At 39.1% G+C, this 18803-nt stretch overlaps 1 protein-coding gene across 1 annotated transcript in view; it reads left to right on the forward strand.

Annotated features, from left to right (window-relative positions):
* Positions 1 to 742: 742 nt before the first annotated feature.
* Positions 743 to 18803, forward strand: part of dchs1b (dachsous cadherin-related 1b) — a 111066-nt gene continuing 93005 nt past the window's right edge. The window contains exons 1-2 of the mRNA XM_065257972.2: positions 743 to 1176; positions 11428 to 13236. Of these exons, the coding sequence (XP_065114044.1) occupies positions 11446 to 13236 (1791 nt within the window). The 5' untranslated portion in view covers positions 743 to 1176; positions 11428 to 11445. The remainder of the gene's footprint in view (positions 1177 to 11427; positions 13237 to 18803) is intronic.

Consider the following 18803-nt stretch of genomic DNA (forward strand, 5'->3'; position numbering starts at 1 on the left):
AAAGATCAGCTGAATGGATTTTAAAACGGTAAAAATCAAATGTTTAACTCTAGGGGAGCTGGAAAATGAGCAATGAGCATATTTTCAAAAAAAGCGGAGTGTCCCTTTAAGTAGAGATGCACTATTAAGTACAGTTGTGCTCTCCTTTGTGCAGGTTTATATTCTGGAGCCCAAGCTTCTTTCCACTTAACGCTTGGATGCAGGCGGAGGGGGTTGACCTGAAAGCTAGGTTGATAAATGACCTTCCCATCAAACTCATTCTCCTTTACACTTAGACTCCATCGGTCTGTGGGGTGTACACCCACAACCCAATGACTACAAAAATATGCTGCAAGGCATGACAATTTTATGTTCCTTTACAAAAAATTAGCAATCTGTGATTATGATTTTAAATTATTACACAAAAAAGCTGGCTTTCAACCCATGATTGGGTCAAATTTTGACATGTTCTAGGTGTGTGCATATTTTACCCAACCATGACATGAAAGAATCTTGCATTTTTAAACAATCTGCATTTTATAAATGATTATACAGACCAAAAATTGAAGTTAACCTGCTTTAACTACAAAAAAAGCATTTATCAGTTCCTTTGTCTAAAAACCACTTCTCCAAGGTGGAGCATGGTGGCACTACAGTCTACAGGAACAAATTCAGTCCTTTCCTCCGTCCTTCTCTCTTTTTCTCTGCTCCCCCTTTTGTACCGCTCCCCACGTGTCGAATATATTAGCAACCCAAACGAGGAGAGGCCGGGTCTTATCTGGGTGTCAGATTTCATTTGCAGAGGTGCGGTGTGTCCGCTGAGCTTCCAGTCCATGCAGAATTGGATGCTGAGGGGTCCGTTATACAGAGATGCGCTTTACTATTAAGGCACAGGGAAGATCGTAAGATACGGATCGCTTTGGATGATATACAGTGCGTAACGGACTCGCTCACACCTGACGCGCTGCAGCCGACGGGTAGGCGGTTTTGCCGGTGAATGAAAGGAATCTACAATCAAGGGGAATTCGAATTGAATCTCCTTTCTTATGGATTTAATGCTAATTCACTTGATTTAAAGCAACCCGTATTTTTGGGATCCCCTTGCTGTTGGAAAGGAGCAGGATACATCTGCATACAAATTGGATTTGAGTGAACAACGGATGCTCACAGACAGCGGCGGAGAGCGTTCAGATGAATGTAAGTCATACAGTATGGTTATATACAGTAGGATGCTGTACAGTAGTAGACCATACTAGCCTCAAGCTAAGGTCTGTTTAACAAATAGGCTACGTTAAAACCTATAGAGAGAAAAATTGGGAGCTATACTCTCCTTGCTCCCATTCATATCTATGCAAAATCCAAGCGCTTCTTTGTGTGTTGGTTCGTTGATGGCCAGTTTCATTCATTTATTAATGTTTCAAAGCCTGGTTAAGTTACAAATAATGCTCATCTGCGCGTTTCACAGTTTGGTTAAAGATGCGTATTGATTAGTTAACACGACACATGTGCTTTGCCAAATAGACAGATTTATCTTTTTTTATTTTTTAAACCATGAACTTCTATTGAAACAATTTGAAGAAATTAATGCAAATTGTGTGGTTTAAATTTTCATATCCCTCTTTATTGTTTTATTAACCAACAATTTTTTTGACTAAATGTACCTTTAGCCTAGGTGATTTCCAGCAGGTGCTTCAGGTAAATTATTAAAGGGATGCGGGCTGTTATATTTCTTTGTAACATTTCTGTCCAAAATATGCTTTAAGTAAAATTGCACACCAGCATGCACTGCGCATGTACAGTTCTATCCGTGCGCATTGATTTGATCGACGCGCTCTTTTCCATATTGTTTAAGCGAATTCTGCTTCGGTCGCGTCCAAGTGTGTACGGGATGTTAAACTGTGGGACTGTCACTCTCTCTGGACCGTTAGTAAATGGGTCGGTTTCCTCGGCGAGGCGTGCACTACTAAAAACCGACTAGCGTGTTTTAACGAGGTACATATGTTTGCGTTTTTGCCGGATTGACATATTTTTGTTCTCTTTTATTGACTCCGGCTACATCGTGCTTGCATGCAACGCGCAACTGCACGCACCTCAGTGCATCACGGGAGACCCATTATTAAAATCATTCCTGTTTCATTCAGAGGACATAGGCTGTAATTAAACATCACGAAATTGTATTTAAAGAGATCCATGCATGTGTGACATTGTGGTGGAAAAACAGACGTGGGGATATTGGCATGTAACGAGGAAGACATTTATTACAACATTTATTACACTTGCACATTTGGCAGATGCATTTATTCAAAGCCACTTACAGGCTATAGGCTACATTATGTGTTCCCCGAATCGAACCCATGACCGTTGTGCTGCTAACACAATGCTCTTCCAATTGAGCCACCTTTGAAAATAAAGGCTCCTAAAATGTTCTTTGTTAAGTCTAAGAGGAACTTTGTTAAACACATCTGTTCCCTTAATGCACTGATATTGCTTTTTAACTTTTCAGTTGTCCCCTTTCACAGATTGTTTATATGTACCGTTGTTCTAAGCCTTAAAAAAATCCCTTATAATTACAAAGTGCATAACTGATCTGAGAACAGGAGCGATGTTAGTGCTCCACATACCAGCTGCTTTAAAACCCTGTCGCCTGGATCTGAGCATGACTGAAGTCTGGAGCTCAGGGCACATATGCATACTCGGTGTGAGACGCGTTATAAGGCAGTAAAACAGAGACGTACTCAGTGAGGGGGAGTCGGTTCATACTGCTGCCCATCAACACTTGGATGCCGATCAGAGGGAACGCTTGGCGGGGGGAGAGGGGCTGTTTCATTTAATTAGGAAAATCCAAGAGAATAGGTTGTGTGTTTCAGTAGAAGGGGTTTTGAAATGATCTCCCACACAGCGCTTGATGATAATATCTGGACAGAGATGGGAGCACGTGCGCGTTTTGTTGAATGATCCCTATATTTAATACGCATTCTCAACAGAGGAATGTCCTTGCCACCGTTTTTCACAGGCTTGGAAAGCAAAAATATGAGATTAGACGTGAGGTTGTTCAGTAGTCTGAACTCTTTGTTGGTCTAAGGAAAACCAAAATTAATCTGCTTCCTGCAAAAACAGAAGTCGGAAGCAGAGGAATAGCACACTTACCGAGTGATTTCCCTGGCTAGATATGATGTGAGATCTCAAGCCACTGTTTCCAGTTTTTTTGTGCTCCTGATTGAAGTCTTATAATCATTCCAGAATTGTTTTTCAGAGGAAGCAGATTGGGAGTGATTTTCAGAATTCCAGATTATAACAAAAAACACAGATTTAAATTCTGATGTGATGCACAAATGGATGCCAGTCTCTCTCTCTCTCTCTCTCTCTCTCTCTCTCTCTCTCTCTCTCTCTCTCTCTCTCTTTCTCTCTCCTTGTTTGAATAGATGTACAGTACAGTATATATGAAAAAGTCTCTGTGTTCCTGTATAGCTCAGTGGTAGAGCATCTCAAAAGGTTGTAGGGTTGAACCCAGGGAACAGACATACTGGTAAAAATGCATATCTTGTAATGCACTGCAAGTCGCTTTGTATTAAAGTGCTGCATAAATTGTCAATGTCAGTCTTTATCTTTTTTTGTTTTGATTTACTATTCAAGATCTGTGTTCAGTACCAAATATAAGGTAGAAAAGTTGCTCAAGACACTTTGTTAGCAAAACATTATGTTCTTTTTAGTTTACTTAACAGTCTCTATTGTTAGATTTTGGAATCGGCTCCATGGCTTTCTAATCGGAGCCAAGTTATTATATCTAAGTGCTCCTGGAAACCAAGTTTTTCTTTTCCATCCATGAAGTGTGTTCACTGGTCACATAGCTCTGGTCTCTTGACTAAATCCCCATATATAAGTTTCTAAAGATCTAATTTTTGCCCATGATGCCTTTAATTTTGTTAAAATCCTACATTATGTCAATATTTATGTGGAAAGCTTGAAAACTGAATGCCTAATGAGACGCACAAAGCATAGAGAGCAGTCATTGAGCATGAAAGACAAGAGCATTGAATTTTGTACTTGACTCTTATACCTGAGTCCCTCATTCACTTGATTATATTATTGTTGAATAATCGAGAGCTTCATTCAGATTGCGTGTTTATTGCTCTTAAAAGTCTATTTTTTACAGCGTGTCATGTATGGTGGTACTTTTGTGTTTTTTGGGCTGGGAATGATAATCATTCTTAAAGGAACAGTATGTAGGATTGTGTCCAAAACTGGTATTGCAATCACAAAACGTGTGGCTAAAACTGGTACTGCAGTCACACAGCTGCTGGCCAATATACCAAACGACAACATAAACATCAGTTGAGGGCTGCAACTCCACTTTTTAAATGACAATATCCTGGCCGGACTGCTGTTGTCAGTGATATAAGTATTTGAAATGAAAATGATTTCTTAATCTCTAGTGACATTTCAGGGCCATTTAATGATTAATTGATATAAAATTCTTACATACTGTTCCTTTAAGCATCAGTACTGTCAAATGGGCTGGAAACATGCATGTTTGTAGATAACGTCTGAGTTTGTACAAGCCAGTGTAAAATTCTGCTGAAGCACAGTTCCTTTTTCCTAAGAGAAAGCTACTCGCAGCTGCTGAAGGCTGGCTCTCTGTAATAGTAATTTAGATGAGCATCTGTTATAAACATTTTAACAACCTAATATGTCTATTTTACCCTTTAACCGCTTTATAAATATTATTCCTAAATATGTATATTTTAATATAAATATTAATTATCTCCTAACCCAATACTTAAGAACATTACGTTATATTTATTTACTACCAATCCAATGCTCTACCAACTGAGATAGAAACATGCGAAAAAAAACATTTTCTATTTGTATTGTTTGCATTAATGAAAAAAAGTTTTTTGTATTTTACCGAACGTAGTACTGAATTACAAATCCATTATAATATAAATTGCTTATCAAATGCTTTTTTAGCCATTTGGTAAAATTAACCCAATAATGGATTAAAACAACCCAGCAAAGGTTAACTCTTTCACCGTCGGCGTTTTTAAAAAAAGTTGCCCGCCAGCGTTTTTCATGATTTTCACCAAAGTTTAATGCCTTCCAGAAAATGTTCTTCTTTAAATATATAAACATACAATATATCAAATGAAAGAACAGACCCTCTGCTTTCAAAAAAAAAAAAAAACCGTTTCATCCTACCTTCTGTAGTTCTTTTGTAATCAGCTTTTGAATATGGGTAGGTTTCGGCAAAAACACCACATTTTGAGCAAAAAGCAGAGATAATTCCATTTTTGTGACGGACTTTTCATAGAGATCCCATTCAGAGCGATATTTAAAACAGACACTGACATGCAGCCGCTTGCCATAGGGCAATACTTCCGGGTTTAAAAAGTAGGTGGATAATAGCGGTATTGCGGAAAGACGGAAAATCTCGTCATTGGCGGGGAAGCGTTTTCTCTTAATTGACGAGATATCTCTATTCCGCCAGATGAAAGAGGGATGTATCAACTCTTCTAAGTTAAGGTAATAACATAGTTTAAAATTGAAAATGAGTAGACTATTCCTTTAAATAAGAATTTTTTCTTTCTTTTTTCTTTCTTTCTTTGTAAAAAAAATATTTGAAGATAGAGACACTTCTGGGCAAGCTAATGCCGATTATACCTTAATCACTTTTTCTTTACAAATTTTGTTTTGTGTAGTTTGCCACTGCCGTAACCGGGAGACATGGTAACCTGAGATGTAACATCTCTGTGTTCAGGGTTTGTTAAACAGTGCGTGACTGCTTATTAATTATTCAGAGAACTTGTCTGCCTCACCATCTCCCTTTTCCCACTACATCCCATTCCTTGAGAAAGAGCCCGTTGTACACCAACCCTGATCATAGGGAGACCACATATATTGACTGGAGATATTTTCCTGTCTTCATGTAAACAGCTGTGCATGAATTTAGGCAATAGGAAAAAACATTCTCCACCGAATTTGATTACATTTAAACCTGGCAGAGTACATAGCAAAGAAAATAGTTTGAATCAGATTTTATTTTACTTCAAATTTGAAATGTAAACATTTGTTGCAAGAAATTAGAGTTGATTAACACTGTTTTGGTTAACAACTATGTTTTGTCTCTAGTTGGTGAATGTGAATTGGTCTGCGGACATCTGAGATGGTCTGATTTCCCTCAAGAGCTTTCCTTTTCCTCAGCTGGTAGAGTGCTTGCAATGTCAAGGTCATTGGTACAGGCATGTAATTATAAAATCTAGTCACTTTGAATAAAAGCATCTGATTAAACGTATTGAAGAGCAGAGGTTTCACTAAGAGTTGGGGTTTAAAAAGATGTGTGCAGTGCTTACCTGAACTTGTGGGGTCACCGACTCACCACCGTAGCTCAAGCTTTGTTTTTTCTGGACTTGTCTTTAGTTTCAGAAGGAAAATTTATAATGTTTTCTTCCTTGCTGTTTTGCAACCGTCCACGCTTCTTACTTTTTTGAGAAACCTCACATCCTATTAAACCTCTGCCACAGAGAGACCATATAAAACAGCTTGTGCCAGTGTGGACAGAAATGTCCGGAGAAACTATATTAAACCGGCTTCCTCGGGGTTACGTCATTGAAATGCTTTCTGGGAGGACAGACATTTTCATTCACTCGGCTATGATTGAAGCTGTTTTTCTTATATAATCTTTCTTCACCCCAGTTTACGGTGTTAGCTGAGGGTTTTATCTTTTTCCTGAATAACGCACTGGGGCTGGTAAACCTCCCATGAACCAAAAGCAGTCTATATTTCCATAGCACACAGAGAGATGTTTTAGCTCCTTTGAACTTGAATTTACTCGTAATGTCTTAAGTTGTTTTGCTAAAGTGCACGGGCGTCTTAACACACTGAAGAAATTAGTAGTAATAGTCGACAAAAGTGTAATTGTGGTTATTTAAAAGCAGTTCAGATGATAACTAAAAACACGCACACATGGGCTACCATAGGAATGAGTCACTTGTAAAGCATGCCGATAAGGATTTTTATTGACCCTCATGTCTTCAGATTGATATGTTGCAACAGAGCAAACTGCTATCTTTGTACAGAAGTGTGTTTCCTTTGTAAAGATACACAGAGACATAAAGTCGGTGTTAATCGCAGGGCACGCAGCTATCTAAAACAGTTCTCCTGTAAAAAAATGAAAATATAAACTAGTACTTATGTTTCTGGGCCTAAACTTTATGGAAATATTATGAAACGTTAACATAAGATGCCAGTACAAATACAGGCACATTTCGCATGTGATATCATAGTGCATTTTATTTTACATTGAACGTTCGCTAGTAAGTGAGTGTTAGAAGCGTTTAACAAATAGTCCAGACTGAAGTAATCCGTCTTTTCCAAGATCGAAGAAGCAGGTGTCCGATCAGCACCAAGCTCAACTGTCATAAAACAACAACCTAGCCGGTTTCATATCAGTCGGGATCTCTTGCTGCGAGCCGCCTGCCACCTTCGCTGTTGAATTAACCGACTGCAGCCTCTCGACGACAGCTGGACGGCTAAAAGCAGAAATCTAGAGGAGGTCTGGCACTGTGGTTGTCCAAATACTGAAAACCGAGCGGGAGTGAATTCCGCACACATTTAGACTACGGAAACTGTGGCAACTGTTCGTTCGCATTTAGTCATTTTAGACGCGTCGTAAGCATGGGTTTCGTTGAAAGATTTCTTGATGTGAGCCAAGTATGCCGTGCAATGGTCTGAATGTCTATTCTCCATTCAGCGCCACCATCTGCACCTGCAAAACTGATGAAATGTATAAAACTGATAGGATGCAATGTTTCCATAAAAGTGGAAAAGTCACTATTATGGGAAGAACCTCAAACCTTGCTCTAGTCCTCCAATATGATTGTGAGCTTTTGATCCAAAGTGCTTCAGAAATCCTTTGTGGTGAATAGGACCCCCTACAGGTTTCCCCAGACGCCTCTGTCAATCTCTCAGTCTGGCCTCTGTTTATTCTGTCATGATGGAGAAACCGTCAGCTCTGCCTTGAGAGCCTTTTATATGCTTTGTGTTTTAATAAGCCGTTTCATATGAAATGCATTGTTGAGGCTGTGTGGCAATGCATTGTGGGCCTCCGTGACCTCAGAATCCGTTTAATTTGGCTTGAAGTGGCTCCCAGGTACCCCATAATTTCTGCCACATTCGTTGAACTGAGCATTGTGGTCACCACGCTTCACACAAACATATGCTGGAGGTCTTCTAATCCTGGAGCTTCACAATTGGGTGTTTCAAAATGTAAAAAGAAAGGAAGTCTCTGTTTATTTACTTTTTGCTTTTTGTGTATCCTTATAGATGATTCATTGTTATTCATTGAACTTTTCTTTTCTCGTTGTTTAAATAAATGGTAGCTGTGATTTCAGATCTGTAAAACTATCACTTATTGGATACAGACTACTGCTCATTGCAGTCTTTGTCCTAGAGACCCTTGATTGTGTAATTTTTAAGGGGTTAATAAACTGTGTCCCTTTGTGACCTTTGCTTATTAGAGCAGACTGTATGGGCATCAGCTTGTCACACACACAGCAAAATAGGTTTAGAAAATACAGATCTGTCTGTATTCTTCTAACATTTATGATTAAACTAGGTACGCCCAATAATATTTAAACATTTATGTCTTTGCCATCAAAAACTTTTGACCCCAGTTTCATTGTTGCCACTAGAGGGGGCCTGGTTGAACAGCCTTGCAGTGAATCAAACCCAAACTCATGTGGTTTTATAGGAAGGGTCTCTCTTTCTGTTAAAAAATTACAATGAAGTCCAAATTCAATATTTCTTTTTCTCCTTCAGTGCGATCTGCATGTCTCACAGGAGAACTGTTTGAAAACAGAGCTGACAAAGACAAATTGCAATTGTAATCCGCTTACATATAGAGACCACAGCTCGGTGATGATCTGCCATCATTATAAACTGAGGTTTGGATAATACAGATTTTACCAACAACTTCGCTATTCAAAAGACTCCAGAGGTTTGCTGCAAGTTCTAGCCAAATCGGTATAATTTCCTAATTGTGCAAGTGCGCTTCTTCGGTGGCGTATAAAATATCAACTTGAGTCTGACCATCTGTAGCAAATTGCTTCACGAGGTATTCAGCCCTCACAAATATGACAAGAGAAGAGATGCTTTCCAAACACACACGCCAAACTCCTGTCTGTTTTTCAGGGTAACATCCTTCTCCCTTCTCAAAATTATGTTTTGTTCATGCTTTCCTCTTTAATGTAGTTTTCAAAGTAGATGGAAAAGTAAAATCTTTTTCAAAGTCTGGTAATTTAGTATTACAGGTAAGTTTACTTGTTTAACGCACTTTAGTAGACTACTAACAGCATACTGTGTGTCAGTTGCTTTTTAAATTCTGCTTCACTAAAGTACTTTTGCCATACACATGCAGTCTTTTGTCATTGTGTAGTGATTTGTTCTGCTTTTGTTTAGTCTCGGGGACCATGATTGTGTTTTTAAAAATAAACCTCACGCTATAACAGTGCCGCTATATTGAGCATTGCATTCTTCCCCTATAGCAGTGCTCAGTCTTGTTATATTCAATATCTTTGGCTCTACGATGTAAATTTTAAATATGAATCTGCATTATGTGAGAGCATTAGAAGTGCAAAGGTTCATTGATTCAATCCCCAGGAAAGATCCCTGATTATTTGATACTTTTCTCTTTATTGCTGGTTTTAAATGGTTCTTGCTTTACATTATTTGTGTTAACACCACAAAGAAACAATCACTTGGGGACTGAAAGTGTGGCTTTTCCAGCCACCTTTTGCCAAGCCCTTAGAAGATGAAAAATTCCATGCTATGTGCCAGTTCTCTCATGAATGATGAAACCCACTTAGCTGAATATTGCTGGGAAGGAAATATGTTTTCCAGAAAATAGAAATCATCTTTGGTGTATATCTAAATAAAGATCTATTGCAGTTTTATATAAAAATGATTTTAAAGAGACCACTTGGTTGTAATAGATAGATTTTTTGATAATGTTAGACAGCAAAGACTTTTATGTTAAAATATATTGTCATATTCCAACTTAAAGGATTAAGCTTAATTTTACACTTAAAGTCCTGTTTTCAGATTGTTTATGATGAAATAGAACGGTTTTGACTGAAATTTTGACAAATGTTGCTTGCCCCGAGAATTTTTGGGTGTTTGTTGTATCACCCCCACATCTACAATGGCTGCATAGGTGCACTGGAACAATCCTTCCTAAAATGCATTAAACTTTCGTTTACAAAGACGTGAAACCCACCGAGTGGTCAGGGGTGTTCACTGATATGATCACACAAAAATCACTGCAAAAGATGCTTTCCAACAGGTTTTATCGTAGTTTTTGTCCAACTCCATTGACTTGTATTAGATGTGCTGTGAGGTACGGTATTACTCCGCACCAGGAACCTTGTTTGTTTTCTTGCAATTGGCAAAGGTGGATTATCGCCAACTTGGCTTGAATGTGTCTATTATTCAAGCTCTCAACGGAAGAATGTACAGGTGTGAGGTGTTTGGAAAAATAGGTCCACAAGTTTACATCGAATGCTAAAACATCTGTTGAAAAGCATCTTTTGCAGCGATTTTTGTGTGAGCAATGAGCATATCAGTGAACATCCCTAACCACTCTGTGAGTTTCACTCTTTGTAAATGAAAGTTTAATGCATTTTAGGAAGGATTGTTCCAGTGCACCTATGCAGCCATTGTAGAGGTAGTGGGTGATACAACAAACACCCCGAAAATTCTCGGGCCAGCATCATATGTCCAAATTTCAGTCAAAACCGTTCTATTTCATCATAAACAATCTGAAAACAGGTCTTTAGGTGTAAAATACCGAACTTGTCCTTTAACATACAGAGACATCTATGCGTTTCAATTAGCAAACAGTATCTTAACTAGTGGTGTGAGTTTAGGGTGTTAATGATCAATGGTAGATGGGGAGTTTCCACATACCCTAACTTAAGCTCAACCAATAGTGTGAATTTGGTGTGTGTCTGTCTGTTTTTCTGACCAATGCACATGGGGGAAGCGACTAGAATACCTGTTTGAGACCAAGGATTATTTCTGGAAATCATTAAGTCATACATTCGTATTTTAGCTTAAGTTACTGAAGCAGTCAGGACTGTCTGACAGCATCACCGATTAGATATGGAGGAACTTTAGGAATGATATGCGTGTGGATCATATTATGTTTTGGAAAGTGTGTGGAAAAGTGCTTGTACAACATGTGGAAGCAACATATGATTTTATTGCCTTGACTGGAGAAAGCCTCTCCTTCCTAAAGCATACTCACCCCTTTCTTATGCATTCCAGCTGTTTGTGTGCGGCAGTGAGGAGTCTGTCATAAGTCTGCATTGTTATCCATGTCATAAGAGATTTTACTGCTTTCTTATGTAGTGTGTGCACTTTGTGACAATCTGCTCTGTCTTCGTTTTTTTGCAGGTGTGAAGAAACCTTGTCATGATGACGTTGTTTAATGACAGATGTGGACCGTTTCATATGCGGGTGTTCTCCAGGCTAAGGATGCTTTTGGTGATTTGCATAATACTGGAACTGTTAATGGCAATGGTCGGAGGAGAGGGGACGCCGGGTGTTTTGGAGCTCCAGTTGGATGAGGAGCAGCCCGCGGGTACAATAGTGGGCGATATTAGCGCAGGCCTACCACCTGGAGTTACGGCTTCTCTATACTTCATCTCTGATCATGAGGGCACCGGCATCGGTGATCTTCACATCGATGAAACCACTGGAATCATCAAGACTGCCAGACGGCTTGATCGAGAGAAAAGGGACCATTACAGTTTCATAGCGGTCACTATGACGGGTCTCACGATCAAGGTCTCCATTACTGTGAATGATATCAATGACCACGCCCCCGCATTCCCTAAAAAGAAAGTTACTTTGAAGATCCCTGAGCAAACAGCTGTGGGAACAAAGTTCTCTCTTGATCCAGCCACTGATGCGGATAAGGATCAGCTTACAGTACAAGGATATCAGATAAAAGACGGCAATGTGGGACAAGTGTTCCGACTTGAGACCAAAAGGGCAGCTAACAAAGTCCTTTACCTTGACTTGGTTGTCAGTGGTGTCCTTGATAGGGAGAAGAGGTCTACTTACTCTTTGGTGTTGGAGGCTTTTGATGGCGGTGCTCCAAGGAAGACTGGTCAAATGACGGTTGATGTGCTTGTGCAGGACATCAACGACCACGCTCCTGTTTTTAACCAGAGTCGGTACCATGCCATTATCTCCGAAAGCTTACCTCAGGGCAGCAACATACTGCAAGTTTTTGCAACAGATGCTGATGACGGAGATAACGGCCTTGTGCTGTACGAGATAAACCGACGCCAGAGTGATCCAGATCGCTACTTTGCCATTGACTCTCGCTCTGGGGTCATCACCCTCAGTAAGCCTTTGGACTATGAGGTGAGGAAGGTTCACGAGCTCGTAGTGCAAGCCAGAGATAATGCAAGCCATCCCGAGATCACCAACGCCTTTGTTACAATCCATGTAAGGGACTACAACGATAATCAACCAACCATGACCATTATCTTCCTCAGCGAGGACGGTTCACCCCAAATCTCAGAAGGCGCTCAGCAAGGTCAATACGTTGCTCGAATCTCTGTATCTGACCCCGATTACGGCGAGTACTCCAATGTCAATGTGTCTCTTGAAGGGGGTGATGGGAAATTTGCTCTGACCACTAAAGACAGTATCATCTACCTCATCTACGTAGACCAGTTACTGGACCGAGAAGAAAGGGATTCCTATGAGCTTCGTGTCATGGCTACCGATGCTGGAACCCCACCACTAAGAGCAGAGTCCTCGTTTACTATTCACGTCACTGATGTAAACGACAACCCGCCTCTCTTTGACCAACAGGCTTTCAAGCAGACCATATCAGAAGTTGTCTATCCGGGTAGCTTTGTGTTGCAGGTGACAGCAAGGGACAAAGACCAAGGTCCCAATGGTGATGTCCGCTACAGCATCCTGCCAGACAAGAAGACACATGCCAGTTGGTTCACCATTGACCCCGTAACAGGTATCATAACCACGGCGACCCAGCTGGATTATGAGACGGACCCTAAACCAAGAATCAAAGTAGTGGCCACCGATGGAGGAAAGCCGCCGCTATCTTCCACCGCTCTTGTGGAAATTGATCTGCAGGATAGTAATGATAATGCACCAGTTTTTGAAAGCAGCTCCTACAATGTCTCTATCAAGGAGAACACTGCTGCCGGGACCTGCTTCCTTGAGGTAAGGGATTACTTTTACATTTAACTTTTTCTCAGTTTCTCAGTTTTCGGCACAATAAATACAGGTGTGGACCTCCGCACTTTCAGGGCTATAGGCATTTGAATATAAAGTTAGGTTAGGTTAGGATAGGGTTAGGTTAGAGCATTTTTTACAAGTTCTTGTGCATATGCATACTGCAAATTTGGAATTTCTTCTAGTTGTTATTTTATGTTAAAAGACAAAGTAGATTGCAAGGTGTGCTCCTAAATTTTCCGCTTCTAAAATTTTCAGTCAGGGGCTACAGTGCTCCTATTAAAAGAGTTAGTATGGAGCCCTGTTATTTAGCAATTTATCGCATGTTGCATTTCCTTACAATACCGTGCAGTCTTAGAAACTATGCAGTAACTTGTGTGTTTGTATTTTCACTCGCCAAGACAATTTGTAATTATGACACATGATTAACAGATGTGATCTCATGAAGAATTGCAGAAAAGGGTTGCTCGGCAGATGGTCAATTTTGTCTTTGTTTTTCTTTAGAAATGTTGGTTTACTGTACGTCGCTATGCTATGATAATTGTTGCCACCATGTGTCAGTTTGGCCAACTGTTTTCTCAAGCTGTTGTTGCCCCTGTGGAAAAGAAAGGAAAATTGGGAGCATGTTTTCTCTTTTCATTTTTTCCCTCCCAAAAACAAGCAGTTTCAGACTTCAAACATCCCCTCTAATGTCCGTTTCCAACAGAAGCATCTGCTAAAAAAATGCCCTCCAGAACAAACATCTTAGATAAATACTGGAATTTCACATTGTTGCTGGTTCATTTAACCGATATTTGGAAAGGGTAGCTGGTCAGCATTTGGAAGAATTTGGTAGGGGGGTTCTGTACAAGGCGGAGAAGTAAGACTTAGGGATAAAGTGGAGAAGTAAGAGAGAGAGAGGCCGAGAGATGCACTAAACAAAGGTGAAAGTAAAAAATAAACAAAGATCCATGATCATTGAGAAATGTGGCTATTGGGTATAAAAAGCAATGTATGCCAGTCTAGAAGTAGTTGTTAAGGCCAATTCACACTGATCCAACAACTACCAACTCCAACAAATGCCATCATTCTAAAGTCTCATTTACTTTGATCCAACAACTACCAACAGGGGTTTCTGACCCAACAAACTCCAACAAACACCAACAAATGCATATCAGCATAAATTTGCCTTTAAAAGCATGAAAGCTCTTTTTTAGTGTGTCGCTTTTAGGGGCAAGTGTGTCACTTTTTTATGAGGGAGCACCTGATGCAACAACTGTTCCAAAAAGTAAAAGTCTTATTTATGTGATACATGGTGTTTCTGTCAATGTAATGTCCTCAATATTGGTTCCTTATAACCATTATTGTTTGTAGGCAGCAAGGCAGCCTGATTTTGGTACTGCTTGTATTTTTGGAATTTAACAAAAATTACAGAAATAGAAACAGAAACATGACACCGAGTTGAGTTTTTTTCTATTCATTCTGAGCTCAGTAGCAGCAGCCCTTGTAGCACCAGGCCGCACACACTGGCATGCGTACCACCAAACCGGCTGTGGTTCTTGGTTCTGATCCACCGAGATGGACTTGGCACGTTCTCCCCTTGGTTTAGAAACAGACGTAGACTTTTTATGAATCAATTTCCTGACTGAATCATACTGCAGTTATGTCACATCCATGAACCATAAATTCTCGCTAGTAGTCTGCAGGTTGCATTTGGGGACAATCGGTCGTTTTCATTCTAGAGTGCATCTGATTGGACAGTATGAGTCATTGATATTGTTGATACGTGATTGTATCTGCTAATGTTGAATTTGGCCAACGTTTAAGAAATGACTCGCAAAGCTAATATACACGGACTTAAAGCAACAAACCTCGACTTTGTGGGACGTTTTTAGAATAATCACACATTTGTCTCCAGGGCTTTAGTGACATTGATTATTGTCGTTTTGAATAAGAGATTGGAGTGATAAATGTTTCTTTTTATTAGTTTAGTTTTCAACCACTGCCCCAACACAAACACCAAGCCCTTCGGTCATTTCCTCCAAAAACCTGTCTGCTAAATGCATCCATAGAGTAGCACGGTGCATTATTTACACACTACTGAAAGACAAAGCTGCTTTTTATTTTTATTTCGGTTTCCTCTCTTCTCCCAGGAGTAATTTCTCATGGAAGCAGTTTGCTCTACTTTTTTGTTCATTGTTCTGGTACAGATTTCGTGTGTAGGGTGAACCAACCAAACCCAATCCGGGACAATCCCCGTTTTAGCATCTTTTCTGTACGTATAGGGAAGTCTTCCCACCCAAATACAGTCATGTATCAACCATTAGTAACATTTCCATTAGTAATTGACTCCTTCACACAGATCTGAGTTCAATATTTGTTTTAATCCCACAATTCCTAAGTGTAGATTCTGTTTTAAAGAAACTGACCCTGAACTAGTTTTCATTGTCCGTCCAGCCTGTTTTTTATTAATAAGACTCAAGGTTATTCCCCAACTGTCCAGATCCGACAGTAACTCTCTTAACTGTTTGGCCTGATGTGTTTAATATCTCCGCTATTTGTTCCAGACCACCATTTAAGTTTAATTCAGAACAGAGAGATAAATGGTCTCACACCCTCTCAAGACAGACCGTAGACAAACAAACCATTAGTGTCTTCAATTCATCCAAGAACATTTCATTTTTCACAACGTGTTTTGATTCACATTTAAACTACAAAGTGTAATCTTTATTCTGTTCTCTTTGTCTGCCTTGTGCCATGGAGTCAGGTTAAACCAGCGCTTTTCCCGGACTTAGTTATATTAGGATACTTACGTAGTTTTTTACTTTACAAAAAAAACAATACTGGTACGCATAATGAGACAAAACAATGGCACTGACATAAGATATGTCAGGGCAAGATGTTTAAAATAAAGTGGACATATCATGAAAATCTGACTTTTCCATGTTTAAGTGCTATAATTGGGTCCCCAGTGATTTTATCAACTTAGAAAATGTGAAAAAGATCAACCCAGTAACTTAGTTTTGGTAAACCATTCTCCACAAGCATGTGAAAAAATAGCTCATTGAAATTTGGCTCCCCTTGTGATGTCAGGAGGGGATAATACCGCCCCTTAAACGGCCCTATCCAACCACAGCACTGCCATTTAGTGCAGAGATCAACTCATTCGCATTTAAAAGGACACACCCAAAAACGGCACATTTTTGCTCACACCTACAAAGTGGCAATTTTAACATGTTATAATAAATTATCTATGTGGTATTCTGAGCTAAAACTTCACATATGTACTCTGGGGACAGCAAAGATTTATTTGACATCTTAAAAAAGTCTTGTGAAATGTCCCCTTTAAGGCAGCTCAAACATGCATTTTAGTATGAGACTAGGATAACCCCTGTCTGGGAAAGCACTTTTATATGTCTCATTTGTGCCTGAAAAACATTTGGAATTGATCTGGTAGTTTTTTTTTTGACATGGTAGTATTCGGCAGGTGCGGATACTGATCTCTGTTTTAAATAAGTGCTTTAATTCACCTGTCATAGCTATTGCGCACGCCATGGTGTTGTTGAGTAATATTCGTTACTGAATCTAACCGAAAGACTAATCACATTTAATAAACCGGTCGTTGGAGCACATCTGGACTGGTTGTAGAGGAAGCTACCTGGGGAACAGCTTCCTGTAACACAAGACCGGCCCCCTGGTGGGGTCACATTAAAAAGCGCCCCGCCGGAAACAGGATCCAGACTGTGACTGGCTACTCTCACGGCCTGTACCATTTTGCTTTAAAGCTCACAAATCATTTTGTAAACATTTTGTGGAGAATTTGAACAGGAAAATACAGTTGAGTATACAGTGACTGTTTTAGGTTGTTTGGATGTCAGTACCTGAATTTGATACATCCGCCTCCATATTTCTTTCTTTTTGCACACAATTGTTTCTTTTTTGGAGGTAACCCCGTATGGTCTAGGGAATACAGTGGCTTGATTCTCTAAATAAACATCTCATTATAAGAGCTGTTTGCTTATGTTTTGTTTAAAAGGAATAGTTTACCCCCCCCCCCAAAAAAAACTTATCATTTACTCACCCTTATGTTGTTCTGGACCTGTAGAGTTCAACATAAGTTTCTTTATTCTGCTAAACACAAAGGAAGATATTTTGATAAATGATGGTAAGCACACAGTAGACGGTACCCAATGACTTTCATAGTACCCAATGGATACCGTCAACTGTGTAGTTATCATTATTTATCAAAATTCTTTTTTGTTAAACAGAATAAAGAAACTCATATAGGTTTGGGCTAACATGAGGGTGAGTAAATGATGACCGAATGTAAATTTTTTGGGTGAACTATCCCTTTAATCTGAAATACTGGTAGAAATGTCAGTACTGTGTGTGGATGGGGGTGTCAGTATGCCTCATTAGTTAGATTTCCCACCCCATGTATGGGGTTAATTTTGTTCTTCCCAGTAGGGATGGGCGATATGGCCTAAAATCCATATTGCGTTATACATCGCAGCCTCTTGCGATAGCGATATGTATTGCGATATAATAATTTCAATAGACTCGTTTCAGAACAGGTTATATAGACCCTTACAAAAGCCAAACTGTACAAGTAATGTATATATATATATACATGTTTCACAATTACTAGACCATAATGCCAATTTCGCACGTGGAGCAGCAGTTAACTTATGGCTTAAATCCAAAAAATAGATGTTGCATCCAGGGGCGTCAGTTTGTGTTGAAAAGTGGTGGGGACAAAAAATACTCAGCATAAAACCCTAACAATGTCGACTGCACATGTAACAGTCCCTGCAAAACCAGCTCAGCCAAACGCAACATATGTGACCCTGGACCACAAAACCAGTCGTACACTGCAAAAATTATTTTCAAGAAAAAATGTTCTTTGTATTTTTGCCTTGTTTTCAGTAAAAATGTCTAAAAATTCTTAAATTAAGATGCGTTTCCTTGATGAGCAAATTACCTAAGAAAATAAGTCTAGTTTTAGACCAAAAATGCCAAATGTAAGTGATTTTGTGCATAAAACAAGCAAAAAAATCTGCCAATGGGGTAAGCAAAAAAATCTTGAACATTTTTCTTAAAAACTACATTCAAGAAAAATTCAAGGAAAAATTGCTTACCCCATTGGCAGATTTTGTTGCTTGTTTTATGCACAAAATCACTTAAATTTGATATTTCTGGTCTAAAAACTAGATTTTTGCACATCAAGAAAAAGCATCTTAATTTAAGAATATTTTAGATATTTTACTAAGAATTTTTTTCTTGAAAATCTGACTTTCTTACTTAGTATTTTTGTCTTGTTTTTAGTAGAAATATCTAAAAATTCTTAAATCAAGATGTATTTTCTTGATGAACAAAATGACGTAAGAAAATAAGTCTAGTTTTTAGACAAAAAAATATACAATTTAAGTGAATATGTGCTTAAAACAAGCAAAAATATCGGCCAATGGGGTGAGAAAAAAATCTAAAAATAAGATAGATTTTTTTCTTAAACACTTAATTTAAGCAAAATTTTCTATATTTTTGCTTGTTTTAAGCACAAATTTACTTAAATTGCA

Source organism: Paramisgurnus dabryanus, chromosome 10, assembly GCF_030506205.2.
Source record: "Paramisgurnus dabryanus chromosome 10, PD_genome_1.1, whole genome shotgun sequence".
NCBI lineage: Eukaryota > Metazoa > Chordata > Actinopteri > Cypriniformes > Cobitidae > Paramisgurnus > Paramisgurnus dabryanus.